Here is a 13251-nt window from a genome sequence, read left to right as displayed (position 1 = left end):
GAAGCCTAGGGTGCTATGGTTAAAAGCTGGGGATAAAAACTCATCTTTCTTTCATAAGTCTGTAAAAGAGAGGAATTCAACGAATAAAATAAGACCATTATATTCCTCTACTTAGGGTTTTTAGGGTTTTAGGGTTTTAGGGTTTTTAGACCCTGTACTTCTTGTTGGCACATGAACTTAGGGTTTTATATTCCTCTACTTAAGCTTGACTGGAGGATATGAAGGAGATCAAGGTGGAATTAATGAGTAAGATTTTATTAAGTACTTCTTGGTAGTAATTAAGGACAGAAGTACAGGGCATACTTGCTGCTTAGCTAGCTCATTTCCTCACAAGAAGGGTACCTACCTACCTTTCCTATTATAGGGAGGAGATTAAAGTTGCATTGTTCTCAACTAAAAATGAAAAAGCACCACCTGATCCAGGATGGACTCACAGGTTATTTTGTGAAACATGCATATATGGTAGGCTGTGAGGAAGGATTTAACTTCTTGTTGTAATTCAATTATTTATCTACTTGGAATGTGAGGAGGGAAGTCAATTCTACCATCATTACTCTTGTACCAAAGAAGGGGAAAGATCATATGAAGGACTTTCATCCTATCTCTTGATGTAATGCCGTGTATAAATGGGTTACTAAGATCCGATCTAATAGGATTAATTAAGGTTATTCTCTATGATATTATTAGCTTGAATCAAACAGCTTTTGAGCAGGGAAAAAAAAGAAAAGAAAACGGGAGGGTATTTAGCAACGCCTTCTTGTTGGCACATGAACTTGCAAGGAAGTATCACAGGAAAGACAGATCTCCTGATCATATGAAGGCTTTCGACTCCCTTAATTAGGAGGAGCTTAATCTGTGTCGCTCAAATGCGAGGGGATTTCCTGAAAATTTTATTGGATGGATAAAAGGATGTATAACTTGTCCTTACTTCTCAGTGATTGTGAATGGTTCCTAATTACCAGGTTACTTCCAAGCTAGCTAGAAAAGGTGTGAGGCAACAGAATATTATCCGAGACTTAAGTCTCTGAATTTGACCGATTTATGCTTTGCTAATGGCCTATTCATCTTCACCAATGGTTTTGGGGAATATATTTTGGCTATTCTTGAAGTGTTGAGGAAGTTCCATTTATTTATGGTCTGCATGCCCTCAAACCAATCAGGAGAAATAAGAGATTTTGAAGAAAAGAAAGAAAAAAGAGGGGGAGAAATTTGGTCCTCAACCTTCAGCTCTTTTTTATATTACTCCTAAACCTTTTTTTTAACTGAATTTCGTTCTCAATCTTTTTCGCGCGATATGAGTTCAGTCCTTCCACTCAAAATTCAGTCCATTTTTCCTGACATGTATATTCATCAAATGAGACTGCGCCATGTGCACGACAGATCACTACTATTCTAAACCAGTTGTTATAGAGCAAATTCGATTATTTTTTTAATCAGATCCGTAAACCGGATTAAGATATTTTCGATTCTTTTAGGATTTCAGCCATCGCTTCTCATTCATCATCTCACGCACCGACAAATGGCTGGAATCTTAAAAGAATCGAAAATATCTTAGTCCGGTTTACGGGTCTAATTAAAAAAAGAATCAGACTTGCTCTATAACAACCAATTTAGAGTAACAGTGATATGTCATGCACGTGACGCACTCTCATGTGACGTATATACATGTCAGGGAAAATGGACAGAATTTTGGACGGAAGGACTGAACTCATACCGCGCGGAAAAAATTGAGGACGAAATCCAACCAAAGAAAAGGTTTATGACTAAGATAGAAAAAGAGTTAAAGGTTGAGGACCAAATTTGACATTTTCCCAATAAAGAGAACATCACAGTTTCCCTCTCAATACTAGTGCATTTTATTTTATATAGCACATTCCGTTCATTCTATTTTTCGTATATCATAGAGGACCTTACATAATCATTTCTTGCAGTAAGATAAACCTATGACCGACGGACCAAATTGATTACACTCTTATCATTTCTAGTCCTGGATGTTCATGAAATTGATCAAAGAAAAGTCTCCGATTCCGATGAGAGGGGATTTCATGCATATTTTTCACTTAGATAGACAGACACTGTACAATTTGAAGATTGGGGGTCAAACCTAAAAAGACTCCATAATTCAGAGGCGAACTACATTTATCTCATGAAAAAATAATGAAAGGTTGAAACTAGAAATGATTATTTTTTCCTAAGATAAATAATTTAATCGGGAGACGATTGTTATTCCTTCGAATCCCTATATAAATATATATATATACACATATACATATATACTCCTCAAAATTGAGTCATTTTACAGGTTCCTCTTGGGTTTTGGGAAAACTTTTATTAAGAAAAACCGTGGCACTGAATCAGAGAGGAGGCTATACATTACAAACCACCATAACATGACTGCATGACACGGATGGATGGGAAGGCCTGGCCGGCCTGTTAGTTAGACAATATATGTACATAGTTCTATCCACCCGCCCCAATGCAACTGTTAGCAGCAAAAGAATAAACATAAGAGGACCAAAAGGAAGAGGACATTTACATTTTTCAGTTAAAGAAAGATCGATCAGAAAGAAGTAATCCACCATGCTCTATCCATTAGTAACAACCAGCAGCTTTCACCTCATCAACATCCTTGTCCTGCTCCTTCATCTGGGTAGAGTTAGAGCTCCTGCATCTGCAGCAAACAAACCTCACTGGCACCGACTCGGAATCAGGTATGCCCGAACACCTTGTGTGCTGCCACACACTGCAGGCATCGCAAGCCAACATTCTCTCTCCATCATCATCCTTGGCCCCACATCTACAGTCCATAGTCCAATTCTCATCGCCCCTCTCCATTCTGTACCTGCCTGGTCCGCTCTTCCCAATGCATCTCCCTCTTACACGAACAACCACAGGTTCAGCTGACCCTCCTGGCAACAGGAGCTTCACTAGGGTGGAATCATCAACACCGCTATAGTCAATAAGCTCCTCTGCCTGAAATCTACGAAACATCAGGTACACGTCTTGGAAAGTCCTTGATGCTTCGAGTTTGAGGTCAGAAACTGTAGCATCAGGGGGCAAGATAATTATCTCGAGAGGGGGAGGCATGGCATTAGCCAGTTCAGCCTGATCTGCAAGCTCCACTTCACAAGAGACGGCAATCTCGAAGCGGACACTGGTGGCGCCCGAGGGGAACTTCTTCTTTTCATAGTCTTTTATAAACTTCTTGCAGTCGAGGAGCCTTTGAGCTGCAGCTGCTGCCGTAACATCGTTCGTAGAGGTGTGCTGTCCATCATTCAAATGCACTGCGTTCGGATGCAGGATGGACTCATACAAGTATCTCAAATCCCACAAAAGAAAATCTACAGATGGGCAGTTCGAGACTTGAGAACCATCGCATGTTGTGGTACTTCCACTTGATGCGGCAGTACTTCCAGGTTCAAGCCTGCAGCGCAAGGAACATCAATAGTTTTAAGGATTCAAAACCTGAGCTGATAAAAGAACAGTTGAATGGAAAGGACAGACAGCTAACCTGTACTCAGGGGCACCTGAACTAGGATTGGCTCGGGAAACAACCACCATACCAACAGATGCTGATTTACCAGCAAGTTCCTTGAGACACAATTCGAGGAGGTCTGGACTGCCCCGGTCCCAGACAGCAGCCCTAAGTGTACGACAGCTCACCCACTTTGAGCCCGACACAGCTCGCAGCACCTTCATCATAGCTTCTTCTACTCTTTTGACATCACCTTGCGTCCACCGATGCAAAACAGCACTATCAGCAGCCGCATCATGCATGTTGCAGGCTGCACCATAAGTAGCCCCCGAGGAAAACTTGCGAGCTTTTTGGATCAAACTCATCAAAAAACTGAAGAGATCCCTTATATTTACAAGCTCACGTCCATGATTCATCGATAAGGATTGGTAGAACGCAATCGTGTCCTGGAGACGCTTCTGTCCTGAATTCATGAAGGTAGACAGGGACAGGCTGGAAAGGGTATCGACGGCCACAGCATATGAATTTGCCGAGGCACCAAAGCTGCCTGCACCAAACTCATATCCCCAGTTGCCATACCAAGGGCATCCCTTTATAATGGCATGCACAAGACGGTATTCCAACCCGAACTTTCTTGATACATCCATCACGCTGACCTTTCTTACCCCGAGCGTCTTACACAGACGATCCCAGAAGTCCATGATGTGGCATCCCGAGAGGGTCCTGGAACCCCCTTCCCTGCCATTGACCCTAAGTAGATGACCAAACCCGTTGGCGTGGACAACCCCATGTAAGAGGTGATGGGTATTGGCAGTGTCCTCCAACTGGTGATATATCCACTCCTCCACATCGTCTTCCGTCATCACATGGTTGCATGACTTGCACCTGCAACCAGCACCGCCACTCCATCACCACTCACTCAGTAGGCATGTAAGGGAAAAGTCTGAAAAACCTAATAGACCAAAAAGTCCAAGCTAAAAAATATTATCTAGTCTAGTCAAGAAATGCCTAGCTACAAACATCCATGTATGTATGTATGCATGTACGTACGTCCATAGGTAAGTAATAGAGGTGAAAGAAGTTAGATTCAGAGATAGGAGGAGGAGGGAGGAGTTGCTTGGTTAATTGGGTCTCACCGAGAATCTGATAAGTGGAGCATATCCCCACAGCAGATGCAAGGCTTGTGATACCCGCCAATGCCAATGTCAAATCCATTGCCATTGCCATTGGGGATCCCAATCCCATCAGCCTTTATTATGAAGTGGTATCGCTTCCCACAAACCGGGTGGTCACTCCAGCCTGACTTCCCAAATTTTGCAGAACAATTTAATCAATTAAAAACACGTCATGAAGTAGGTATTCGACCAAAGAAGAAATTGCATTTCATTGATTTTTGTTTTTTCAATAATTATAGTTGGTTCTAGGCTAGTGTTTTCATGGCTAGATAGATAAGAGTAATATATGACATGATGATACATAAGGACATGGATGGTCACAGATAGATATAGGAGGAGGTTGAGGAGCGAGGTAGTTAGTTAAAATTGTATTATGAGTAATTAATCAATGGTACAATGATTGATTCCATTTCATTTCATCTCATTTCATTAAGTAGTGATCTAATTGGGACAACTAAGGGGTGATTAGATTAGATTATATTAGATTAGGTTACGGTGTGGGCTGGGAGGGGTAATTGGGCCCTACTCTTCTCTTCTCTTAATATCTCACTTCTCTTCTCCTTTTTCTCCTCTTCAACAAACTTATCCAAAAATTTTATATTTAATTTTTTACTATATATATTTATTTTCTTTTTGGTAGAAAATATATTTATATTTACATTTATATTTACTTAATATATATATACATACACACATCTATATATATACTATATATAAAAGTATAAGGTGTTTCACTAATTTTCAATATTCCAAAAATTCTCCTTACCCTCGTGAGTTTTTCGCACCCTTTTGGTTCATGATATTTGTATTCATGTTCTTTCTATTCATCGTTCATTTCCAACATTCTAACTTTTCTCCCCTCACGTCTGTGTCAATTGAGTTAGATCGTCATTTTAGGTACGAGTTTCTTTTTTCTTTTTTTTTTCTGTACTGATAAGATTTTCCTTAACTAATCACGAGTATGCTGTGAACTTTCTTTCCCAGTAATCTATTGATAAGACCTTCAATAGATAAATTTAATCATCAAATACAATTTATTATTTGGTGAAATAATTTTCTAGTGAAATGATGTAATTGTTAAAGGGATGTGACTATTCAACGAGTAGCATTTGTTTCTGCTATATATACCTTCCAGTTTTCAAATAGACATGAAAAATCATTTTACCCTTCTCCCTCTAAAACTTTTCTTCCTGATAGTTTCATTAAGAAGTCTCAAAAGATTCTTAATGTTGACCGAAAATCTCCAGGGTCGTGGTCTTATATTTCAAAAAGTATGTTATCTCTAGATATCTATCCACTATAATCTATTGATTCTTTAAGGATCATCAAAAGAGAATATTTACGTATGATTCTCGAGTAATTCTTTATTTGTTGTTCTTCATAGATTTCTCCCTTTTTTGTTCTTTTTTTTTAATGACATCATAGGCTATCCTCTATGTTTGGAGATATTATTTGATTGCTTTTATCGATTTCTTCCTAATTTTTTTCTTTGTACTCTTGATTAGATTTTCATTGGAAGCAGGAAATCAAGCGGTAGGTGCCTTTGCCCGGCAACCACCACCCACTGACAACCTCACTTGGGGTGGTAGTGCTCTTCGACAAACCACCATTGGCCCGGTCTGCGTCTCTCTTTCGTTCTTCGATCTTGTAAGTTTGCTCTTTATGTGTGTATATATAATTGTTCTAATTCTTTAGAATTTACAGATTTTAGGTTTTAACTTTTGAAACATAAAAAATTCAATATATTGGAAAGGCCTTATTAAAATATTAACAAATGTTATGTCTCGTTTATAAAAAAAATAAATGTTTTGGTTTGAGAGAAAAAATGTTTCAAACGTTTATCTTTTTTGGTACTTACTCCAAATGAAAATAGAGAAGAAATTAAAATTTTATGTGATTAACAGATAAAAGAAAATTAACAATGATGATTCGTTTCTTTCAAGGCAATTTCTTTTCTTGTTATTTTGCTTTTCTCTAATTTTCCTTTAACAATGTTCACTCTTTTTGTTCTTAATTGTCATGATTTTGATCCTGCATTCATCTAAGGCTTTCTATATTAATTGCTTATTGCTCACGTCTTATTTTTGCGTATTTTAAAATTTATTATATGTGTAAACAACAGGAATATTAAATTGCTAATGTACTTAAAATGAATATTCATTACAATTTCTTTTCGATTAAACATTAGGATTGAAAATGTTTTCCCTCTTTTCTTTCAATTAACAACTCTAAAATTCCAACAAATATATAATAGTTTGGAAATGTGCAATATTAAAAAATTATACCTTCACTTCTTATATTAACCTTAATTTTTTAAAGGAAAATCGACTTAATTCTAGCAAAACAAATTGCATTAATTATTTATAATTTTTGATATAATTGGTTATGTTATACTAAAATAAAAAATTATCAATATACATTACTGATATTAATTAGTTCATATTTATTGATTTGGTATCTTTAAACCAATCAATAAGATTATCGATGATGTTAGATAATTAATTATATATTATTGGATAATTTTTAATTTATATATATTTTCTGGCATTTTATAATTATTACGTCTTATCACTTAATCGATAAGCATTTCATGTGCAATGCACGTGTAGATTCACTAGTATATATATAAACTTAAAAACAAGTGCATTTAATAGCGGCATAAACGTAATATATATACAAGTAATTCACAAAATAAAATATTTATTAAATAAATAATAACATAATAAAACAAATACATATATTCTGGAAATATATATATGTTATGCAAAAACATATACATACATATATATATGAAAATTTACTTTGATACTTATTTTTTAATAATTATTAGTAGACAAGAAATCGTATATTTGTTTAGATATACAAAAAATTCTATATTTATTAGTTTATTTAAATTTTTATATTACCGAAATATAGTCCAACCTTATATTTTTTAAGTAATTATACACATTTGCATTAATTATAATTACAAAGTAAGTACATCTAAAAAAAACAAAAGATTCACTTTTAGAGTTGACTATTTTTCTTCTTATATATCATTAATGTAATTAAAATAAGATTCAAAAGAATTCGTAAGGTATAACCTTAAGAACATAAACATCCTTATATACACAGAAAGTAAATAAAATTTATACAGAAATTAAATAATGATAATAATATTAAATAATATTGAATAGTAATTATTATATTGAAACTTATTTAATTAAATAATAACATTAAATATAATAATAACTATATTATTATTATCAAAGAAAATACATTCAATGTAATATAAAGAAATTATATAGAAAGTAAATATATTTTATAACAAAAAACTAAATAATAATTATTATTATTGTTATTATTATTAAAGAAAATACATTCAATGAAATATTAAAGCAGGACTTTAATCATCTATTGTTATTTCATCAGTAAATTATATTGAAACTTATTTAATTAAATTTTAAAAATGATTGTTAGTCTTATAAAGGTTCAATAAGTGAATCTCTTATCAAAATTATTGGCCCATTTTACATACACAAAACTTAATATATAAAATGCGAGTAAGAATAAAGTAAGTATGTAATTATAAATTTTATAAACGTTATAATTCTTATTCTTTCATTAGCTAAGTTAGGAATTTTTGAACTTTTAAGATATTAAATTTTGTTCATAAATCAGATTGAGAATCAAGATTATGTATATCTAATATCTTACATGAATTTTTTGCTTATTATATGTACTTTGACCCATGCTCCAACAAAACATGTAAGTGATCGTATTGATCAGATGGATGGGCCGATACATATTAAAACTAAAGAAGAAAACCGCGAACTTCCCTCGACTCTCGAGGGCAATCTAGACCTTTCCTCTATATTTTATATTTATTTTAAATTAATAAAGAAATAAAATTATATTATATTATATAATAAAAAAGTAGATGGAGTTAGGAAGGCAGGAGCTGCGGCACGCAAATGTCACGTCAGCAAGTCAGCAAGTGCAAGCCACGTCCAGTACACCCAAAAATATTATTATTATTATTATTATTATTATTATTATTATTATTATTATTAAGTAGAGGAATTAATGATAATTATAACAATATATCAAAACGGGTTCCATTTTCTCACGATAAAGTACATACATGCACTGGCCAAAATTTAGGGGGGGGGGGGGGGGGGGGGGGGGGGAGGGACATACATGCTTATAAAAGTTGTGCCGTGTTGTCGTGTTAGCGGAAAAGAATAACATATTATATCTATACAATGTACTATCCTTTCTATTTCCATACACACTCCTCCCAATATATATATATATACACTCAAATAGTAAGAGCTTTCCGTTCATTAAAAAAAAAAAAACAGAGAAAGAGTTTCCCTACGCACGCCGATTCAGATCCTCCGAATGTCTCATTAGTGGCATTTCTGAAATTAATGAAAAGATTAAGGGCTTTTTCTAACTGAGAGTCATTCGTAGGAAATGTATTTTCCCGAAAGTTAAATAAGAGTCAATAGATGTAAGATACAAGATTAGACTAGTAATTTTGTTTTCCATGTCTCAATTTTTCTCCTACAATTTCTTCTACCTCTCTTCTCTCTGCCATCCATGTTACTCTTCTCCAATGACCAGGTGGTTTCTGCCCAAAAAGAATACCAATAACCATATTTTTTTTTTAATGCATGCTTTCCCTTTCTATTTTATTATTTTATTTATTTTTAAAAATCCCAGATATCCATCTATTCTATTCTCTGTCTGTAAAATTGACGATATTTTCGGGGAGATGGCAGCGACCGGAGGAGGGGAGGGTCAGCCACAGCCACAGGCACAGGCAGGGACGTTAGACAGACAGACAGACAGACAGCTTAGCTTTCGGCCCCACTCCCAACAAAACCAAAACCAAACACAAACACAAACACAAACACTTTCGTAGAGAGAGAGAGAGAGAGAGAAAGGGGGTGGTTAAATCAAAGCGCAAGAGTCGGTCAAAAAAATAAAATAAAATAGGCAAAAAATCTTTTTTTAAAAACAAAGGGAAAAAGAAAAAGAAATTCGGGCGGGCGGCGAGTCAACTCACCGACAACTCGGCACTGATCGCAGTAGACGGATCTAGATCTGGCCACGTCCTCCTCGATCACATCGAGGCAGACCACCGAATCCGGTAGATCTCCGGCCCGGAAAAGCACCTGCCACGCTATCAGGTGGGGGAACAGCGACGAAGGTGGCGGCAGGAGGGCGTGCTTCGAGAGGAACTCCCTCACGTTCGCCCGGAAAGGAAACAGCGGGTAAGAAGTCGGGGGGGCGGCGGCCTCGGGGAAGGTGAAGAAGTTGTGGAGATCGGCGGTGACGCGTCTCTTCATGCGTTTCAGAGGCCTACCGCTCACTACCATGGTATTGGCGGCTATGGTCGGTGGGTGGGACCAACCAAGAGATCGGACTCGGACAGACGGACCGACCTGGATAGATCAGATCAGATCAGATCAGGTTGATGGCAGTTTGGTTGTTTGGTTTGGTTGGGTGGGTGATTCTGGAAAGAAAGAAAAGAAAGGAAGGAAAAAGATCAGTAGGAGATGTATTTGTTCCTGTTTTGTTTTGGGGGGTGTCCGTCTGTCTGTATATCTCTCTGTCTCGTCTCGTCTCGTCTCGTCTTGTCGGTCTCGTCTGGCAAAGAGAGTGGAAGGGGAAGGGACGATGATGGTATGGTATGGGCGATGGAGAAGTTAACGGACCGGTTCGTTAGCTTGCCGATCGAATCGATCGATGGATGATGTATTGACCGAGGATTGTATTGTGCTGTATTTGTATCGTATTCTTGGATTGATGGTTATGGACAATATTGATGAGTGAGTACGGTCCGGCCGGTGTTTTGGTACGTGATCGAGCGAGAAACGAGGGAGGGCAGTCCAACGTTGCGATGCCAGACTCTTTTTTCGGCATTTTGAAGTTTGATGGAATTAAATTAATCTATCTCACCCCCAACCACCCCAAAAATAAATAAATAAATATATATATATATATATATATATATTGTGAGAAGAAAGGCAAAAATGGTACAATATTTTACAAATTTGCCTTCGGAATCGCAACTTCTTTCTATCATGATGCTTTTGTTTCCGGTTTATGGCCTTCAATTTCTTCCCATTCCAATTGATGGTATTTAATTTAGTGCAGAAACCGACCATTCATTCATATTAATAAAATTTTGATTTTCTACCAAATACAGATACATAGTTTCTTTTTTATGTAATTTTCTTGCCTATAATACAAATGGAAATGTTGATTATTGTTATTATTGGTACTTATATTTATATGTTAACATCAAGTATTGAAGAAGCTCAATTTTCATCTCACTTTCTTGGGGATATTAGAAACACTCGATACAAAAAAAAAGTATTATGAAATATATATAGTGCGTTTGGTTTTAGAGCTGAGTAGAGTTATGTTTTGATTTTAATTGAGTTGTAATGATTGTATTGTTAAATTATGAAAAAAAAAGTGTGAAAAAGTTATGAATAGTTGATAGAATTTAGTATTAAAAATTAAATTAAGTATAATGGAGTTGTATGTGAATTTATGTATGAGGTCCATCTTTTTTACTTTGAAGAGTTAATTTTTATTGTGTAGTGAGTAGAGTTAAAGTTAGAGTTAAAATCTTAAAATTCGATTGTGAAAATAAACGGAGCTAACTACTATTAGATTACGGTATAGTATCAAGCAAACTTACGATGAAATCAAAGATTACCTTTGACAATGCGGACTTTTTTTCTTCGACTGTAGCCTCCTCCTTCCAATTCTCTTTGTTGATGAATGATCACGGATCTTAACGAATATTTGATCCGTCCCAAGCCCTTATGGGTCATGAGATGAATGCATGGATTTTTAATCAAGACTACGCGGGATTTAGAAATGGCACGATATCTTATTTCAAAAACCGTACCCCATCCGCTAAAATTATTATATAATTACCAAAATACCTCAAGCATTTATTAGTATTGCCAAATAACCAATTCAGTTATGGTTCACTTAACAAGATAATCTCTCATAAGTAAAGCCTTTTCTCTGCTTCTTCTCGTTTAGTTCTTTTAAAATTTGATTATTCAGACTTGTTGAGAGTTGTATTATTGATGATTAATTTCCGATTTTTCTTACCTACGACTAAAGAATATACGTGGTTTTTTCTCTTTTTTTCCCCGAAATTCTACATATGCTCCTTATAATTTCGTAATAAGTCGATGATACCCTCTACTTTAGAATTGGACACTTGTCACCCCTCCATTTGCGTATGTGGTGTGGTCGCTAGCTCATCACCTGGTAAGTCTTTTAATCGGTGGCGTCATTAGTAGTACTAGGACGAAGCCTGCGCGTTGTTGCGGGATGCAAAAAAGCATAATCGAAGCAATTCAGTCTTAAAATATGAGAAGAATAGACATCAAGCTGTGATTGATGAAGAAACCTTGTCTTCCAAATTAGAATTTGGGATATTAGTGTCAGATTTCCAACCTCAATGAAGAGTAAATTCATTTAAGGGAGTAATTGAAAGGGTTAATGGTACAAATGCATTACTTTTGTTCAAATTTTCAATTATAACACGACTTTTCACAAATAATATAAAAAGACACGACATTTCGTTTTAGTCTCAAATCTAGCACGCCGTTAGATATTTCGTTAATTCTAACGGCATTGACTGACTAGGCATTAACGGTACTACATGTTGCCATATCATTCGATGAGTGACCCATACATTTCTTATTTAACAAAAATAATTCTGAAAAAAAAAAGAGAAGGACTGGGCTGAAGCAAAGGGAGGAGGGGGCTCGGCGGTGGTGGCATCGATTGCGGCCACCCACCTAAAATTAGGGTCGGCGGCCCAGCCCCTCCCCTCCTCCCTTCGTCTTCGGCCCGACTCTTCCCTCTCTCTTTTTTTAATTTTCAAAATTATTTTTATTAAATAAAAAAAAGGATCCACTCATTTAATAATATCGACACATGGCAGCGTTAATACTTAGTCAGCCAATACCGTTAGAATTCACGGAATATTTAACGTCGTGCTAGATTTGAGATTCAACCCAGCTTTTCAATCCCAGAGAACTTACATTAATAGAAATGGCATGCTCCTTATAACCTCCCGGGTTATGAGGCTATCCCAAGGTAGTGAACAAGAGTACAAATACTATCTTTGCTAGCCTTTCACAGAATCCTATCATGTGGCTGCAGATTTAGCTACAAAATTGTATCTGTGCTTGAGCAGCTTAAGTGTCTGAATTTCATGACAATTCCATCGGCTCTCTCTCGAAATAGAGGAACAAAGAAAATATATTTTCCATCATACCAATTAGATTTCATATATTTACATTATATCTACATAGAGTATGATGGTTTTCATAGTATGTACAGATCTTGATCTATCCAAAAAGAAGTATCAAAAGTGTTACTCCATTCAACTACATCCAAAAGTATTTACTCCCGCCATAGACCATTCAACTTAAGAGGCGAGTGAATCCAAAAACCATAAGTGCGTACTCTATACCTCATGCTCCTTTGATACCAAAAAGTATTTGTCAATACTCCATGCAGCAGTGAAGCAAGTGAATCCAAAAAGCATAAGTGCTTACTCCATACTCCAGT

The 13251-nt window shown here is 36.0% G+C and overlaps 1 protein-coding gene across 1 annotated transcript; it reads right to left on the bottom strand.

The window, feature by feature from the left end:
* Window positions 1-2303: 2303 nt before the first annotated feature.
* On the bottom strand, window positions 2304-10562 carry LOC116210800 (PHD finger protein At1g33420-like). Its single transcript, XM_031544858.1, has 4 exons — window positions 9704-10562; window positions 4612-4774; window positions 3512-4360; window positions 2304-3424 (listed from the first exon to the last, which is right to left on the bottom strand). The coding sequence occupies exons 1-4, from the start codon at window positions 10014-10016 to the stop codon at window positions 2593-2595; spliced, it is 2157 nt and encodes a 718-aa protein (XP_031400718.1). The 5' UTR covers window positions 10017-10562; the 3' UTR covers window positions 2304-2592.
* Window positions 10563-13251: the final 2689 nt, after the last annotated feature.

The sequence above is a fragment of the Punica granatum genome, chromosome 6 (genome assembly GCF_007655135.1).
Source record: "Punica granatum isolate Tunisia-2019 chromosome 6, ASM765513v2, whole genome shotgun sequence".
Lineage (NCBI taxonomy): Eukaryota > Viridiplantae > Streptophyta > Magnoliopsida > Myrtales > Lythraceae > Punica > Punica granatum.
This window is presented reverse-complemented; position numbering and strand designations above follow the sequence as displayed.